This window comes from Paramisgurnus dabryanus, chromosome 5 (genome assembly GCF_030506205.2).
Source record: "Paramisgurnus dabryanus chromosome 5, PD_genome_1.1, whole genome shotgun sequence".
Lineage (NCBI taxonomy): Eukaryota > Metazoa > Chordata > Actinopteri > Cypriniformes > Cobitidae > Paramisgurnus > Paramisgurnus dabryanus.
The window spans coordinates 38039289-38057134 of NC_133341.1; the positions used below are offsets into that span (position 1 = coordinate 38039289).

At 37.0% G+C, this 17846-nt stretch overlaps 1 protein-coding gene across 1 annotated transcript in view; it reads left to right on the forward strand.

The window, feature by feature from the left end:
* The window catches only part of brinp1 (bone morphogenetic protein/retinoic acid inducible neural-specific 1), a 115717-nt gene that overhangs the window by 12054 nt on the left and 85817 nt on the right, over positions 1-17846 (forward strand). The window contains exon 2 of the mRNA XM_065283991.1: positions 17411-17678. Coding sequence (XP_065140063.1) covers positions 17461-17678 — 218 coding nt within the window. The 5' untranslated portion in view covers positions 17411-17460. The remainder of the gene's footprint in view (positions 1-17410; positions 17679-17846) is intronic.

Below are 17846 nucleotides of genomic sequence, written 5' to 3' on the forward strand. Positions count from 1 at the left end.
ACAAGATGTTCAAACAAACAAACAAAAAAGTTTCATCCTACTTCTTTTGTTCTCTTTTTTCACCTCTCAAATATTGGTAGGTTTCTTCAAAAACACCAATTTTTTAGCAAAAAGCTGAAATAATTGCATTTTTGTAAATTACTTGTAATAAAAATCAGATTCACAGTGATGATCAAAACATACACAGAGTTTTTACTGTTTTTAGATCAGTGGATGCTTCAAGGTTTTATAAGTTGTGTAAGAGTGCCAGAATGCCGGAAAAACTCATTTTCTTTTTGATGAGTAAACTAGTAATAAAATTTGGTTTTTCGGGGGAAGTGCCCATATAAGGAATATGGGGTCACTGATATGTAACGAATGTTCAAAAACTTTTAATAAAGAGGAGGCGTGAGTTTGGCCCAGAAATACTCCATCACAAGCTTAACTGCTTTTTTGACACTTTGCATTTGCTTAGCATGAGGATTACAATCTTAATAAGTCAGAATGCATGAAATAGCATTGATCTGCCTCTTTATGACCAGAGGAGCACTGTTAATACATTTATTTATGAAGTCTAATAAATCCAATCATATATTTTAATATATTTAGTTATAAAGTGTCAGTGTGATTTGATTGACAGACGTGTGTCTGTGCTGTGTGTGACAAATAGAAACCAGCAGATTCACAGACACATCTACTGTACTGTATATATACACGTGTGCACTGCAGACATCTTATACAATACAACATCAATGTGTGTGTGTGTGTGTGTGTGTGTGTGTGTGTGTGTGTGTGTGTGTGTGTGTGTGTACCTGGTAATTATCACGTTGTGGGGACCAATTGTCCCCACAAAGATAGGAATACCAGTGTTTTTGTGACCTTGTGGGGACATTTTGATGTCCCCATGAGGAAACAAGCTTATAAATCAAACAAGATGATGTTTATTGAAAATCTAAGGTACAAGAAAGGTTTTTGTGATGGTTGGGGTAAGGGAATGGGGCAGGTAAGGGGAATAGAATATACAGTTTGTACTGTATAAAATGCATTACGTCTATGGAATGTCCCCACAAAACATGGAAACCAGAATGTGTGTGTGTGTGTGTGTGTGTGTGTGTGTGTGTGTGCGTGCGTGCGTGCGTGCGTGCGTGCGTGCGTGTGTGTGTGTCTGTAATGATTGGTTGAGCTCGACAGAAGTGAACGCTGACTTCACCACAGTCAGCAGTCCAAGAATAAGAGCAGAAATGATTTGAAGTGCATCACACCGAATCAACCAATAACCCAAAATCTCTTCTTCAGTCTTATTTGTCTAGCCAACAGTTTTACAATACAAAGTGCAGGCACGCACACACAAGATATAAAGATTTAGGAGTTTACTTCCATAGTCAAAATATCCGAGGCTATTTGTTACTTTGACATTTTTTTTCTGGATCATTTCTGGCTCTGCTTATGACTCTTTAACACTCATATTTCATTTTTAAATGTCTCTCAGACTCATTACTGTCTCTGACCTCTCGTAACATAAACCCAGTGAGTTCATGTATTTGAAATAATAATATTTTAAGCCTATAACTGTGTCCAATTGAGTAATGCTTTTGGATCGCAGCCCATCAGGACCCTCAGGTGTCCTCGCATGACTGTGTATTAAAGCAAATACAGCGCTAATATATTACGTCCTACTAATAGAGTAATCGCAGCTCTCATTGCATTTACAATATCAGTTTCCTGTGGCACTCGGAGATATGAGCATTAAATAATTGACGCTTTCTCCTTTCAGTCCACATAAAGCATAAATTCATTCGGTGCTGGTGGATAGTGGATGAACCTCCAGACACTAAATGTCTGTTAAGATGAGTTAAGTTACTGATATCTTTCTGACTCGAGGAGCGATTGCACGGCTCTTTAAATTAGTCTGTGCTTTGATTTTCCCTTCAGGGTTTTAAAATGATGATTAGACTCTCTGGGGTGTGTGAAGATTTAAGATCGGGTCCAAAAAGCAGTCGAGCTCCCTTCTGAGGAACCTAATGGATCCTCATAAATGACTTACATGTGTAGCAGAGAACAAGAACAACATGAAGACTCACAGTAGTGCATGATGTTAACATGTTGCTAAATGAACACTGCATTAACAGCAACAAATCATTTGGTATTATTTGCATTTGTCTTGTCTAATTCGCCATGTTGGATTTATGGTTGTCACAATGCATTCTGGGATTGCCTTCATCTGTAACGAGCTTGATTTTCATAGGTTTGTGCAGGAAATAATAGTGACTAAAACTGGAATATGTTAGTGAATCAAACACAACTTTGTCTGCAGTTGATGTATTTTCATGGGACTTATTTTGTTGGAGTCATGAATCATTGCTTAGTCCAACGATACCAAACATGCCAGGTTTCACGTTAGGATTAGTCCAACACTGTAAAATAACATTTAAAAAACAAACATGAATATCTCACTGTAAAAAAACATGCAGCTAAACTATTTTGCAAACCAATTCAACCTACTATTTTAAGTTTTGACCTTTATAAGTTTACATAACGTATAAAAACAAGTTGAAACAAATTAACTTGTATTTTTATATTACTTTAAAGAGCACCTATTTCATTGCTTAAAAACAAGGTTATTTTGTGTATTTGGTATAATACAATGTGTTTGTGTGATTTATGGTTAAAAATACATTATTTTCCACATATTGTACATTTTTGTAGCTCCAGATTTCACCTTTGCTCTGTGTCCCTGATTGGCCAGCTAATCTGTACATTGTGATTGGTCTGAATACCTCTGACGTCAGCCGGAAATGTGCAACCTAGTCTCATGGAGTTGCATATAAATAGCACGAAGTGTAAAAATCGTGCAATACATATGCCAAATTCCACTTTGGCATCCATATGATACGCCAGTCCTTCCCTTTCACTTAAACTGTGCATCTTTTTTTCGTTTTATTTACCGGTTTCTCATTTTTTTTTACCATTGTCGCTTGGGTTTAGGGTTAGAACAACTTTTTGTTTTATAAAAATTACATCCTAACACAAACCCCATTCTAACCCCAACTCCAAGCTATCATGGCTTAAATATAGACAAAAACATGGAGAAACCTGTATATTAAATAACCTCCTTAAGCAAATCTCAAATCTAACCCTAAACCCAAGCGAAAATGGTTTAAAAAACAGAAAAAAATTGTGAAACCAATAAATAAAACAACAAAAAGATGCGCCGTTTAAGTGAATGGGAAGGACTGCCGTATCATATGAACGCCAAAGTGGAATTTGGCATATGTATTGCACGATTTTTACACTTTGTGCTATTTATACGCATCTACATGAGACGAAATGTGATGCTCCTTACCATGTTTAAAAGATTCGCTCGCAATGCTAACAGGAGTTAACTTACAGGCTGTGAGTCAAAGTGGGAGGAATTATGATAATGTCGCTCTTTACCACATCACCAATCCCAGGAAGTAAACTGTTGCATACAATCCGTGTGTTTGTTGTAGTCCAAGAAAATAGATTTATGTTGAAGACGAGAACTCACGTCATCGTTTACCTTTTTCATATCGTTAACATGAACTAATACACACTTACACAACAAAGGAAATAAAAAAAGCCTGAATCGCGCCATAGGTGCCCTTAAACTTGACAAATTGAAATATTTTTACCAGATTTGACATGCTGATGTATTGGCAGTGTCTGAGGACGCACATAAAAGATGGTGTGTCTGCGCCAGTAGTTGGTCTTCAATACCTTCGATGGCAAGCAAGCCATATGGTCAAACAGCTGTATCTTCACTAAAGTGAAGTGTATCGTCATGAAACTTGCTACATATTATCACAACCTGAGGTTGCATGCACGGCTTCATCATAGCGCCAGACTTTGAAATGTTTAAATGAAAGCAGACACACTTATTTAAAGTCAGTAATTATTATCCTCTCAAATCTTTGTTTTCTTATTTCTTATACCATGGGGCTGTTAAATGCTTTATTCTGATTGGTTAAGAAATGTTTCACAGGAATGCATTATTTTTCTGTAAAAACTTTTCAAATTTCTTAAAATAACCACAAATGTCTGTGGTAACCATGGTATAAGAGGAATAATTGACTCCGGTCCTTTGAATTATGCAAAATTAATGAACACCTTCCAGTGTAAACACTTCACATTGTGCTGAATAACCACCTTGGGTGTGCATTATTTTCGAATAATTCAATTGCTCGTTGTCATCTATTCCTTACATATCTAACAATTCTTCAGTTACTTTCTAATCTTTTGTGGTGATGTGACAACTTACCCCACCTCTAAAACAACTTTTATTTTTGGCTAAAATCACCAAACCCTTATTTTCAGTCCCACACCCGTACCCGTCATACAGAGACAATATTTCCCTCTGCCCTGTATTTAATAAATGGAAAAGATCCAGTTTCACTGGGAAATATGTCTTGATATAGAAGTGAAATGGCTTTTCTATTGACTGTTAACCCAGGTAATTAGGTCTGGATAGTTTATTGACATCTCTTGGAGTTATTTTTCCCTGTAATAATGGACTCTAGCCTCATACAACTCACAAACGGTATACGTTACGTCATCCGATACGGCCCCGCTTCGCCTCATACATTTACAACGTTAGCGATCAGCATCTGGTAGTGATTCTAGCGTGGGCCGCTGGTGTATGAAATACTTCCATTCATTTGGCAAATCTGCAGTCTACTGGAGAGCGACTTTATCTCTCTGTTATTGACCTTGTCAAAGCCGTCAGGACTCTTTGCAGTTTTATTGGTGGTTTACATCTGCTATGAAGCAAAGCCAAACTGTCTTGATAATCACATTTGTCCTCGTTTGAAAAAGAGATGATTATTATTACCACGAGAGCCCTTTACATCCGAGTCATCACTGCGCTGAACCGTATCCAGCTCTCTAAAGACAGCACATCAACAAGCATGAATTACTGAAAAGACTTTAATTATGATGAAAATAATCAATATAAGATCAATCTAATCAACTGGGCCTCATGCATCCCAATGCTTATATAAATTCAGCTTAGAAAGCATATGTTTTATGCCACTATATTGTAGCACAAGCTAACTAAATCATAAGCCACAGGCTTCATTCATGTATATTCATGAAATCTGTCAGCGTGTAAGTGTGGCATATTTCACCCAAAGGTGCAGATCTATCGCATGCCATCTCAGAGCAGATGCTTAATCTACCATCTGCTGGAGTTCCTGGAGGTGCTTTGATTTATGAAGCCCACCGTTTCCTTCGTATTTCACCAAATCATGTTTAAATAAGAACAACGGGCTGGCTGAGCGCGTGTTAAGGGTCTGTGTTCGGTGTGGCCGACACATTTGAGCTTGAGGAGTTAAATAAACAGTGTGTGATTTGAAAATCAGGTCAGATTAAAAAGCGAGCAGGATGTTTGCGATGGAGAAAAAACTCGGGCTGATAATAATACGGTAGCGGCGCAGATGGGCTGGAAACTCCAGAGGTCTCGTCCTACGAGATGTCCGCATCTGTTCACCGTCAGTGACATCACCCGCTAATAACAAATGCTCATGACACCGAAAACTTTCGTGCGGAAGGTTGATGCTGCAAAGACTCGGAGTAAAAGTGCTGGCCAAACATTTTCTGTAGTGCTGTAGTATTTTTAGGTCAGCGTTATGATGCATGGTAAAGTCACAGGCGTCTCTGGAAGCGCAGAGCGTCGTAGCTGCAGAACAAATGTCAGCTCGTGAAATTCCAGCGTCAGTGAAAGTGACAGCGCTGCTTTTGAGTTTTATGGTGCAGCAGTAGGCGACTCGTTCATCTTGAACTCTGATAAGCGGGGCAATTTAAACCCAATATTTACAGTGATAAACTCAACCCTTGTGCTTCACTTCTTGTGACCGGTTAGAGAATCTGAAGATCAACTAACCCTGCTGTTGTTTGGTCATATCATGTTTATTACCATTAAAGTCACAATGAAACAGAAGCAGCTCATGTCTCAGTCTCATTTTCCCTGTCGTGACGTGTATCCGAGTAAAACGGCTTCCGAAATTAGAAAAAACAGTAGGGCAGGACTTGAATTCATCCATTGAGAATGTATTGGATCATGTTGCAATTTGCTAATCGCTGCAATATTTTCTGTGGCCCGCCCTTGAGCTATTCCTCATGACCAAAGTAAAGAGAGATTGTTTTGAGATTCGCGTTTTTGATTAAAGATTATGAGGGCACATGCTTTTTTTAAATAATGAATAATGAAGCTCCCAGAAGTTATTTGTAAAAAAAACACAATATCCCCAACATTTTTATCTCATTGTGACTTTAATGGAAAGTAACAAAAATAACGGAAACTAGGTGAGGAAAAAAATTTGTTGACTGAGAAAATAGGCTTTACAAAAAATGAGGAATTAAATAAACTAAAAATATTTTCATCTTTTTCAATTTCTTTCTGCTGTGCTCATTACAGTAAATTGCAGATTTGTCACAGCAACTTGAACGCAAAAGTTGTAAGTCTTTGACAGTATGTTATGTTAGGTACACAGCAAGCCGATGGTCGGCGGTCAAGCAGGATTGATGCGTCATCATGTGACGATTACACCATATACTTTTTATGACCCTTTTGGACCTCCACCTAACTCAAACATTAATATAAGTACTATTTTAAAAACAAATTCAAGCTAAACTGAAAATTTGATGCATTCAGACGATTATTGGCACACATGCTAGCCTACGAGAATGTATTCATGTTTGACAGGATAAATTACATGCTGTAGTTTAATATGAAGGGCTTTTATTTAAACAAACTCATAAAAAAACATCACAGACTTACAGTATTTACAGTCAGCCTTTCACTTTATGTAATATAAAGGCTAGTTGAGCATGTTGAGAAAGTTTTTAAGCATATAGACGGTTTCAGCAGTAACAACATAAACAAGCGGCTTTCGTGGTCATCACGTAACTTCTGCTAAACTCCGCTAAGGATAAATAACAACAAAGTCCTTTTAAAGGAGATTAAAAGTAAGCAAAATAAACAACACATAGATTACCTAGGAAACCAAAACATTTGTTATTTTCAACAAGGTATTTTTCCAAGAGTTCAGTTTAGCAACTAGTCAGACCATTAAAAAATCTGAAACCGGACAGACACTTAACCGCGACAACGCACGTGCGTCTGATGAAACTGTCTATGGCTCAACAAGTGGCGGCTCGTGACTGCTCATCTGAGGGGCGCTAATTCAAAATAAGTGTTTGGATGTGGTTCCCTTTTCCAAAATATGTGTTCTGCGTGTCGAGAGATCCTGTGTGTATCATGTGTTTTGTCAAAATAAGTGCCTGCTGCACAAGCGTCAAAAGAGACGCTCACATTCACAAAATACAAGCAAGACACTCCCTTAACACTAAACTCTGATTACACATGAGATTATGAGAGTATCTGGCAAACGTGAGTTTCTCTTTTATCATAAACCCTTTAGACGCGTCTGTAGCAGACACTTATTTTGATAAGACACGTGATGCACACAGGATCACTCGACGCGCTGGACACATATTTTGAAAAGAGGAACCACACACATGATGGGCTACATACATGTTGTGACAAACTTCACATCGAGTGCCCTCGAAAAAAGAAGTCACCGGCCGCCACTGAGCTTAAAAGGAGTAAAAAGAAGAAATAAAGACTGTAACATTGTACGGACATTTCTGTTTTTTCTTTTAACATAAACTTGGTTAAATTATGGATGAAATAACTGATGGTTTTAATTTGCTGTAAAACACATTTTATTTATTTTGGTCATTGTCAAATACAGTAACCAAAGCTACATTTCTCATTTGCATTTGCCGGATGCTTTAATCCAAAGCGATTTACAGTGCAAATATCTGTGTTTCCTGGGTTGGAACCCATGACCTGTTAAACTGCTAACGCAATGCACTACCACTGAGCTATGCATATAATGCTGTATAATGCTTTATAGTTTGTGTATAGTGTATATAAACTCATATTTGTCTGTGATGTATGTGTATGGTTGGAGTGTTTTGAATGAGTTACTGTATGTGAAGAACATCACGTGCGGTTTGGTGCAGTAAACAGCGGCTGGACTGCATGATTTCTCTCTGCAGGTTGCGTAGGAGGAATATAAAGTAGCTCGTCCCAGTATGAGCTCTTAAATGACCGCAGGAACCCAACAATTAGCATATCTGTTTAAACACGCTGACAGAAGAGATGCCACGCTGTACATCATATGTGAGGAACAGAGGAACGCTCCTATCCTCCTCCTGTCAATCATGTGTTCTCCATCAAAGGTTAAATGAAAACAAAGGAATTATTGAGAGACTGGATCTATAAACCAAAACAATATTAACCGGAGAGTTTACCTGGTGTGAAGTGGAAAAGATTAAGTAGTCAAATTAGTCAATGTGTTATATTGTTAAAACACGCAGAGATGAGTCAAACTGAGCTGACTGAAGTGTGTAAACACTGTGATTTTATCAGTCCAACGTGTTTGGTGAAAATAATCAGGATAAACCGAGAGCATTAGACAATCTAGTCGATTAAAAGGGTGATTAAGGACAAATTCTTCATTGTTTAATTTAATTCGCTACAAGCCTGGCATGGCTAATTTATCTGAAACGAACTCTTGGACACCTCGAGCGGCCAAGCTGTCGGTCCGAGGCATCACTCGAGCCGCGTTAATTACTTGGCTCTACGACAGGGGCCTTTGCACACGGCTACGACCCGACGCACGAGGCTTTCCGCTCGGAGAGTCTCCGTCTCTAGCTCTCTCCTTCATCGATCCTCCGCATCGCTTCTCCTTCAGAATCGGGAGACCATAATTCACCGGCCAGGTAAATTGGAACAATAAGTCAGACCATTAGTGAATTAGTTTGTTTTGAAAATCGTGCATTGATCTCGGGCTGTGCTGATTGGGTTGTGGCAAGCACGGCCATTTAATTATCCTGAAGGGACTTGCTGAGCTCAGATTTCTGAAGGTCAGGCGCTGAGAACAGCAGGCTGTTGTGTAAAGCGTCGCAAATGAAATCCACTGCAAAGCGAGTTAGGCTGTTTGTGCGCGGCTCGTAATTGGCCGAGTGTCGGTGCGGAGCCTGCGGCGTGTTCGTAATTGTGACGCCTCTTAATCTTTACAGGACAAATTGCACTACGCCGTCTTTACCCTCCCGATTAACTCTCCCCTGTAGTGCGGAGCACGACGTGAATACAAATATGATATAAAGGCATATAAAAAAAGAACACAGAGTTCTGCTGGTGGGTCACCGTGACCTTAGGAGAATGAGTTTCTGGGAGAGATCACCTGTTGTATGAGAATGAGATTGACTGTATAAATATATATATATGCATCCAGTAAAAAACACATACTATTGATGAACTGATAGCATACCCGTGTCCCATTCTGATATTTGTCACTTGCTCTCTTAGATCAAATCTATAAGAGGGGTTGATGTACAGGGCATCAAAATGAATGACTGAAGTGTCGAGGTACTGGCACTGGGATTTGAAAACTAAACACATACAGCAAAGCATCTACTGTACAGATAGCCGGCATGTGGTCCCGTTTGAGTGTACGGGGACTTTCAAACAAACCCGAACCTCCAACTTCCCCTCGGTGGAGTTTGTAGGCGGAAACTGTTCGATACGTCCTCACAAAGCAAAATCTCTTTCAGTTCAATGCGGCCGCTCCAGGGACCTGGAATACAAATAGGGGACAAGCTTTGACGCCTGTGAAGTGTCAGGAAGAAAGTGGAGCTCTGCCTCTGTGAAGAGAATCAGGGATTGATTGAGTCCACACAAGACTTGCATTAAGAATGAGATTCCTGAATAAAGCAGTGAAGACAGGAAGCTCACGGCCTGAATGAATCCATTTAAAGCATCGAAAAACAGGATTAGTCCACAAGACTCTGGAAGAACAAGACATATTAGCGCAGGGTTTGTCTGACCAATAGCTAAGAAGGGAGTGTCATTATACACATTGATCATTATTTAGCAATTTTGTTTGATCTATTAGCAGTTTGATCCAATAACTAGTTCCTTTTTTATCGGGGGGCGGGTCATTCCTGGTCATGGAGGGTCACTGTGCTGCAAAGTTTAGATCCAAACCTAATCAAACACACTTTAGAAAAACAATTCAACAATTCAAGTTTGTACTGTTGGTTTGCTTTTGAAACATTTTATAAAACTGAAATTTAAAATGAAAATGTAATTTCATTATTTTTTGCAAAGATAAACGAGAAAATATGTTTGAGAAAATAGAGTTGAGCTCAATGCCTACTCTTAAATGAAATAATTTGACAGTATACAGTAGTAGTGGTTAAACCGATTACATTACTTTTTTGAGCCATGTATCAGATCATTTCCGGATCAGCAAAAAGGTTACAAATAGTAAGTAAGGTCTTTTTCTTTTTATCTTTCGAGTCTTCTTCATTCTATAAATTAAATATAATTCATCATTTTAAAGCTACAGTTGTGATATTCCTTTTGTCTTCGATTGTTTGATAAACATAATGACACAAACATAAGCAGACATTTTTAAGGGGTACTGCCACTTTAATACCAAATAAGCACTGATCCATACTGACACACCTCTGATTTCTTTCTGATCTGTTTGCGTTCACTTTAAGACATAACTGACTGTTTTTATGAGATACTTGGCAAGACTGTGGTATATTGAGATAATTTTGTGTTTGTGTCCTGTCAAGCGCAGAGAGATTCTGTGTTTGTGTGCTTTTTTATAACTTGTGTCTCTGTGCGTGCCCTTAAGTGTGTGTCTATTTAAGTATGTGTGTGCGTCTGTGCACTCAGAAAACAGCTCACTTTAATATATTCTTGAGCTCAAATTGTTTAAAATGGCTTGAATGTCAACATTTGCAAGTTTTAGAAACACATGCAAATGATAAACTTGCAATAGAAATAGTTGTGTATTTATGAACGTATTTGAGTCATTATTAATAAAGAGATTATTATAATTTATGCATGATTTGCTTGACATGGTGGACCAGCCGTCAATCTGAGTGGGCAGTGCCACCCTGGCCCTTACAGTATGTAGCCTTGGCACTGCTGTACACAGTGGACCCCCCCATAGCGGGTCATTATTTTTATTACATATTTAATTATGTTTTTTTGTTGTAACAACACACACAGTTTTAATAAAACAGTACACTATGAGGCGATATTACATGCAAACATTCTATTTGACAAGGGGTCATAAATGTATAAATGTACACAAATTATTTATTTGTACAAAATAATTAATATATGTATCAAAGAAAGACACATGAGAGAGTCATGCTCATCTGAAGTGTCCTTTGGATAAGAGTGATGCTGTATAACACTGTTGCCGTCAGGTTTCAGCTCATATTATTATTTTCTTTAATTAAGTTTTTATTTCAAAACCTCAGGTATTCTGGGAATTGATTACATTTGTGTTTAATCCTGAAAGCACTGTCAACTACCCCAAATAACAGCGTAAATATATCTGCAATATGTATATATTTAGTAATTGTACTTTAACACCAAACATTTAAAAGTGTCATTTTTTAAATGTCAGCCGATATATCAGTGGAAAATCTATATTTGTGCACGTAGAAGTTGCAGATGTAACATTTAGACTGATATAAAACACCCAGCATTTCAGATGTTCAGTTGTTTTAGGCCCTGTCCACACAAACACGGGTATTTTCAAAACCGTAACTTTTTCTATGCGGTTTAACCCTTCGTCCTCACGCAAACCCAGGTGACTGAAACTCATTTTTTGGAAAACTCCTGATAGGGAAGTTTTTTAGATGATCCGGTTGCAGCATTGTGGTGTACACTGTTTAAATGTCTGTATAAATGACAGTATTACTGGTTTGTGACATTATTGTTTGTGCTTAAGCGAGACTCTGCAATGGCTTCTGATTGGCCAACAGGGGTTTACAGTTAGCGATATATCGCCATCTGTAGGTTTGACATGCGCTTCATAACGGGTGTGGACGCAGAGATTATTTCTTAACATAAAACTGTTTATTAAAATCCCTGTGTATGTGTGGACCAGGCCTTAGAGGCTGAGAAAAACATTGAGCTGTTTTGTCATAAGTGCGTTTCCCTGATCTCAATACATTCATTCACATTGACAATATTTAGGACCTTTAGGCAATGAAGAGAAACTGAGAGTCATGATGCTGGGATGCAGTAGGATGTGTGTTTAATATGAAATATCAGTGGGTACATGGGGTCGTGGTGCACTGACTCCGTTAAGCGTTATTTATTTAAACTAGTAAACATGCATTACATGAAAGGACACTCTGTTTAATGTTTTTTTTATTTTATTATTATTAAACGTTTACACAAATGAACCATCAACTAAAGTGTGAGTCACATGATAATAAAGATATTTGATATATTTTATAAATCATAAGTTATTAAACTCTTCATAGTTTTGTTTAGTTTAGCTTAGCTTAATTTATAATATACTTCTTGTCTTTTTCTACTGATAATTCAAGTCTTAATTCATTCCAGTATATCCTATATAAACCCTGACTATATTCTGTTGTTTTCATGTCATTATACAGAAAGTTGTTACAGAGGCAAGTTATTAAAAATGAAAGTTGATAAAGATGAATGCGTTTCTAACATCCAGTAATAAATTGTGCACAATAAGCCCAAGAACAATCTGTATTATAAATGTGAAAATGTCCAACCAGGCTGGTGGTCAAGGTGATTTTGTTCATTTAAAAACAAATAAATCCCAGCATTCCGAGGTCTCCACTAACCCAGAATGTTTTCCGTAACAGTTTTCCAGATGAGATGGGAATCCTTCCATTACTTCCATTACTTCTTTAAGTGAGAAGATTAATAAATGATGACACGGCTGCCCCAGCAGACAATGTGGCTCTTTGTGTGCTCGTAGTGCGTAATAAACATACATCACAATGTAAATTACATTATTTTGTTGGACATCTATACAATTCCCCCAGCTCACAAAGTCACTTTAAGTCATTGTAGTGAACAGAGTAAAGTATAAATGTGCACAGATTAATTCTTATATGTTTGTAGAGACTCTCTGTCTTCCACTGGAGGATAAATATGAGACACTCATGGGTTTAAAGATGTTGTGCGTGTGTTTCATTTGATGTGTGTGTGTGTGTGTGTGTATCTGTCATTTGAGGATGATTTTTGTCATATTATAAATGTAATCCAAAATAAAGATCTTTTAGCATTATAATAGGTCATACAGTAAACAAAAAAATGTCTACACAAGTTTAACTCTTTCCCTGCCAGTGTTTAAAAAAAAATAAACAGTTGCCAGCCAGTGCCAGCATTTTTTTATGATTTTCACAAATGTTTAATGCCTTTCAGAAAATGTTATTTTATAAATATATAAACATGCAATATATCAACTAAAATATCAGACCCTCTGCTTTCAAACAAACAAACAGAAAAAAGATTCATCCTCTCTTTATGTGTTCATCACCTCTCAAATATGTGTAGGTTTCTTAAAAAATACCAAATGTTAAGCTAAGCTGATATTTTTTTACTTATTCTCTGCAAGCCTTTTTTAAGTTGAGTTTCACAAAATGCTTTCAAGGAAAATTTTCTTGTTAAAATATATAAACAAACAAATATATCAAATGAATGAACAGACCCTCTGCTTTCAAACAAACAATAAATAAACAACCAAACAGGAATTTTTTTTCATCCTATCTATATATTTTTGCCCCTATAAACTTTTTTAGCAAAAAGCTGAAATAATTGCATTTTTTGTGAAGGGATTTTGTTAGAGATCAGATTCAGAATGATGATCAAAAACATACACAGAGTTTAAAATAAGTAAATATTTTTTTTGCTTTAGTTTTTTTTAAATTGGGTAAGTGTTAATTTAGTGGATAATTGTGGTATTACATTTAACCATAAAAACTGATCAGGAACACGGTTTTTCATGCAGTTGTTTTCTCTTAATTGACGAGATAAATTGTCAATGGCAGGCAAAGAGTTAAAAAGGACTTTTGAAAGAGATCAGATTCAGAGCGATGATCAAAACATACACGGATTATTTACTGCTTTTGGATCAGTGGATGCTTAAGTGTTTTATAAGTTGGGTAAGAGCGACACCTGGTGGATAATAGTGGGAATATGGATTGGCGTAAAAACCCGTCATTGGTAGGGAAGCATTTTCTCTTAATACACAAGAAAGAGAAAGATTAATCACAGTAATAATCTCTATTGATAAAACATTAGTTTCGTTCTCTCAGAGCATTCAGTGGATTTCAGGGTGTACAGGTATTTTACTTTGGTCTCTGTGTTTTCTTTCAGATGGACCTTGATCAGGTCTTATGCCTGTAACTGCCTCCGAGCATCACAGAGACTATAAATAATCCATCACATTCACATATCACCAAGGCCAGCAACTTTAATATTCTGACCTCAGATCTTACTGCAGAGAAGTGCACACTGTGCTTCTGTATGCGCTGCTCAGACACAATTATAACCATATTTTCAGAAATAACAAGTTAGTTAAATATGTTTGACCTGTTCAAACCTCAGTAGAGAGACATTATTGAAGTCTCTGGAACTGATGAACTGCATTGACTTCAGTCGTCGATTGTACCGACTGAGAGACTTTCAAGTAAACAACCATACAACAGTGGAAAAAATGATTGTACTGATGGTTCGGTTGTTGCATTGAAGAGAAAATATATCTGTGCATGCAGTATTTATCTCAGAGACGTTGCGTATTGTTGCTAGGGTATCTTGGGCTGTTGCTAGGTGGTTGTTTAATAAAACAGTAGTTATACTTAATATTAACTAAAGTAATATTGTTTTTCAGTGAGATTTTATTTCTTGTGAAGATGTTTAGTTTGTTTATGTACATCTCACCTCAACAAACACCGAGAGTAACAACATGAATATAAATGAAATCTTGAGCTGAAGTGTGAGAGTTTCTTCACTATGAGCGGATGCTCAGGATTTCATTTCTGCAGAATGTTAATTATGAAATTATACAAACATGATGTGCGCATGCTTTATAAATCATTCATAACATTTGTTTTATGAAAGGCAGATAAGGTCAGATTTACATATACAACAGTGAAACACAAATGCTATATCATGAAGTGATCATCTGTGTGTGTGTGTGTGTGTGTGTGTGTGTGTGTGTGTGTGTGTGTGTGTGTGTGTGTGTGTGTGTGTGTGTGCGTGTGTGTGTACGTGTTTGTTTTTGTGTGTCTAATGTATTGTGAATCATCACAAATCTTTTACTAATACTTGAGGGAAACCTTTGCTTTATGTGCTCAAGAGATGCCATCCTCAGTACAGACTACATAGAAAAGTCTGGTAGTAATTATTTAAACTACAGTCAACTTACACTGCGTACACAGTAAGCTACGGACATGAGACTCTTAGAGCCAGATTTACCAGTGCAAACGATTCTTTTCCCATAAAAACATGTCAGGATCTACTAAAGTGGCGCAGTGAAAAATTAGTATTGAAAAGGCAAGCATTTTTTGCATTTGTAAGAGTTTCCCTTTCAGGTGCTAGATTGATCAGTGCAAAAATTGACTTTCTTACTTAATATTTTAAGTAGAAATATCAACAATTTCTTCTAAAATTATAATTAAAGTGAATTTGTGCTTAAAACAAGCAAAACAAATTGCAGATGGGGTAATCAAAATGTTCCTTAATTTAGTGTTTAAGAACAAAGTTCAAGATTTTATTTGTTACCCCATTGGCAGATGTTTTATGAACAAATTTACTTACATTTTATATTTTTGTCTAAAAACTAGACTTGTTTTCTTGAGTTATTTTGCTTATCAAGACAATGCATCTTAATTTATGAAAGTTTAGATATTTGTACTGAAAACAAGACTAAAATAATAAGTAAAAAAGGCCATTTTTGCAGCTATGAGAGTATTAAAATGACACACGCAACGTGACTTGCTAAGTTTTTAACTTTTAAATTTACTGGTATTTGCTGCAATATTTAATGCCCATAAAAGCATTTTTTAAACTGTGTTGCTCATTATGTAAATTAGATTTTTGTGCCTGTGTTCTTTAACTTGCGCCTTGTCAGTAAATCACTCAATTTCAAATAATATCAAAGTTGTGCTCGTAAGCTAATTTGATGTTTAGTAAAAATGGCCCTCAATTTAAAATAAACAAATATCGTATGTTAAGTTAGGGATAATGCAGCAGGTTGTTATCACATAAATAAACCCCAACAGTGTGATCATGCACAGCGGAGGGTCTTGTATCAAACTGAAGGGTCTTATTCCGTGATAACAACCGGCTGACTGTACATTATCCTGCTTATTACACAGCTATTTAACTCATAAGGAAGGTAAGAAACATTAAATATTGAAATGAAATATTTTATTTGCTAATTTCTAACAAATGCAGAATTTCCATAAGGAAAACACATTCACTTTCGGTTTTAAAATAAGACGTTCAAATGTCACAAACACACTATTTGCTTTAATCATTTATAATTATAATGTCATAAATGTTATTAAAAAATGTATATTTATTTTTTGTGTAATATTAAACTGTATCTGTCAAAATGATTTGCAGCATTTGTGTTACCGTGCGTTATTAGTTTTAGGTGGTTGTTATCTCGGAATAATACGACTGGCCAATCAGAATCAAGCATTTGTGTATTAATTATTATTTGTAAAGTATATATAACTAAATGACTTCTTCAGCAGGTTAGCTGTGTAAGTTTATATATGCTAATTAAAGATGTTTTTTTGTACATCTCAATAAATCTGCATTGAATATGAATATGTCCAGTAATCTGTAGTAATGTAAGTCGCCATCACCGTCCGTCTGTGCCAGAATACTCATGGGCTTGGGGGGGTGTTTTAATAGCCTGTTATTATTAGGGGGAAAAGTTATTTAACATACTTACCAAATAATTTTATTAACCGACTCAACTGGAGAGAAAGTCATGAAGAACTTGACTGAAACATGTAAATACATCATTTTAATAGCAAAGGAAAGAAGATGTGTAAAGTGTTTTTCTTGCAATGATGATTTTCATCTATGAATCTAGCAAATGCATAAAAACAACCTGGCAACCACTTTAACTCTCGAGCATGACGGTGGCTGTTTTGCACACACAAATCAATTGTAAATCAGTCTTGTACAAACAAAAACACATGTCGTCTCAGGATATAAGCAACACTTGAGTTCTTAAAGTGAGGCAATGCTGTAGATCTGCGTGTGAGGCGTTCAGTTCTGTGTGTTAATGAGCTGACGTGCATCTCCAACCAACCATCTCCATATCAAAACATGTCATAAAGCCGACGCACGGCCCTGTCTGAACTTATCACGCTACCAATTAGCCCGAATAAAGTGACGGCATGAAAAGGGCAGCGGGTCGTGTGAGCGTGGAGATCTTTGCTGAAAATAAGGCCACGGTGACGGGACACGAGGTTAGATTTGGTACGTTTGATTCACTGTGTTTTCTCTGTCGTCCCGCAGGTCTCCACAGAATGGAGCGAGAATGAGCAGCGGACGGCCGACAGAGAAGCATGAACTGCAGACTCATTGTAGTCACTTATCTCCTGTTTATATGGAAACATATAACAGTTCAGTCGTCCCGGCAGGAGCCGTCGGCCAATGAGCAGCATGTTAACAGGCAGTTCGACTGGCTCATCTCGGACCGTGGCCCGTTCCATCACTCCAAGGGCTACCTCTCCTTCATGGAGAGATTTCGGCAAGGATTTACCACCCGATATAAAATCTACAGGTGAGGGAACTCAACTTACCTATCATTTAATGTGCTCATGATCAACCCAATACCCAATAGTAAAAAGTGTAAGCTATATGCAAATATTGTTTTTAGGAAGCTGGTCCACGCTTATGAGAGAGCTGTGCTTGTTTTATTGTCTAATTGAGAGATGTAGTTGTGTTTGCT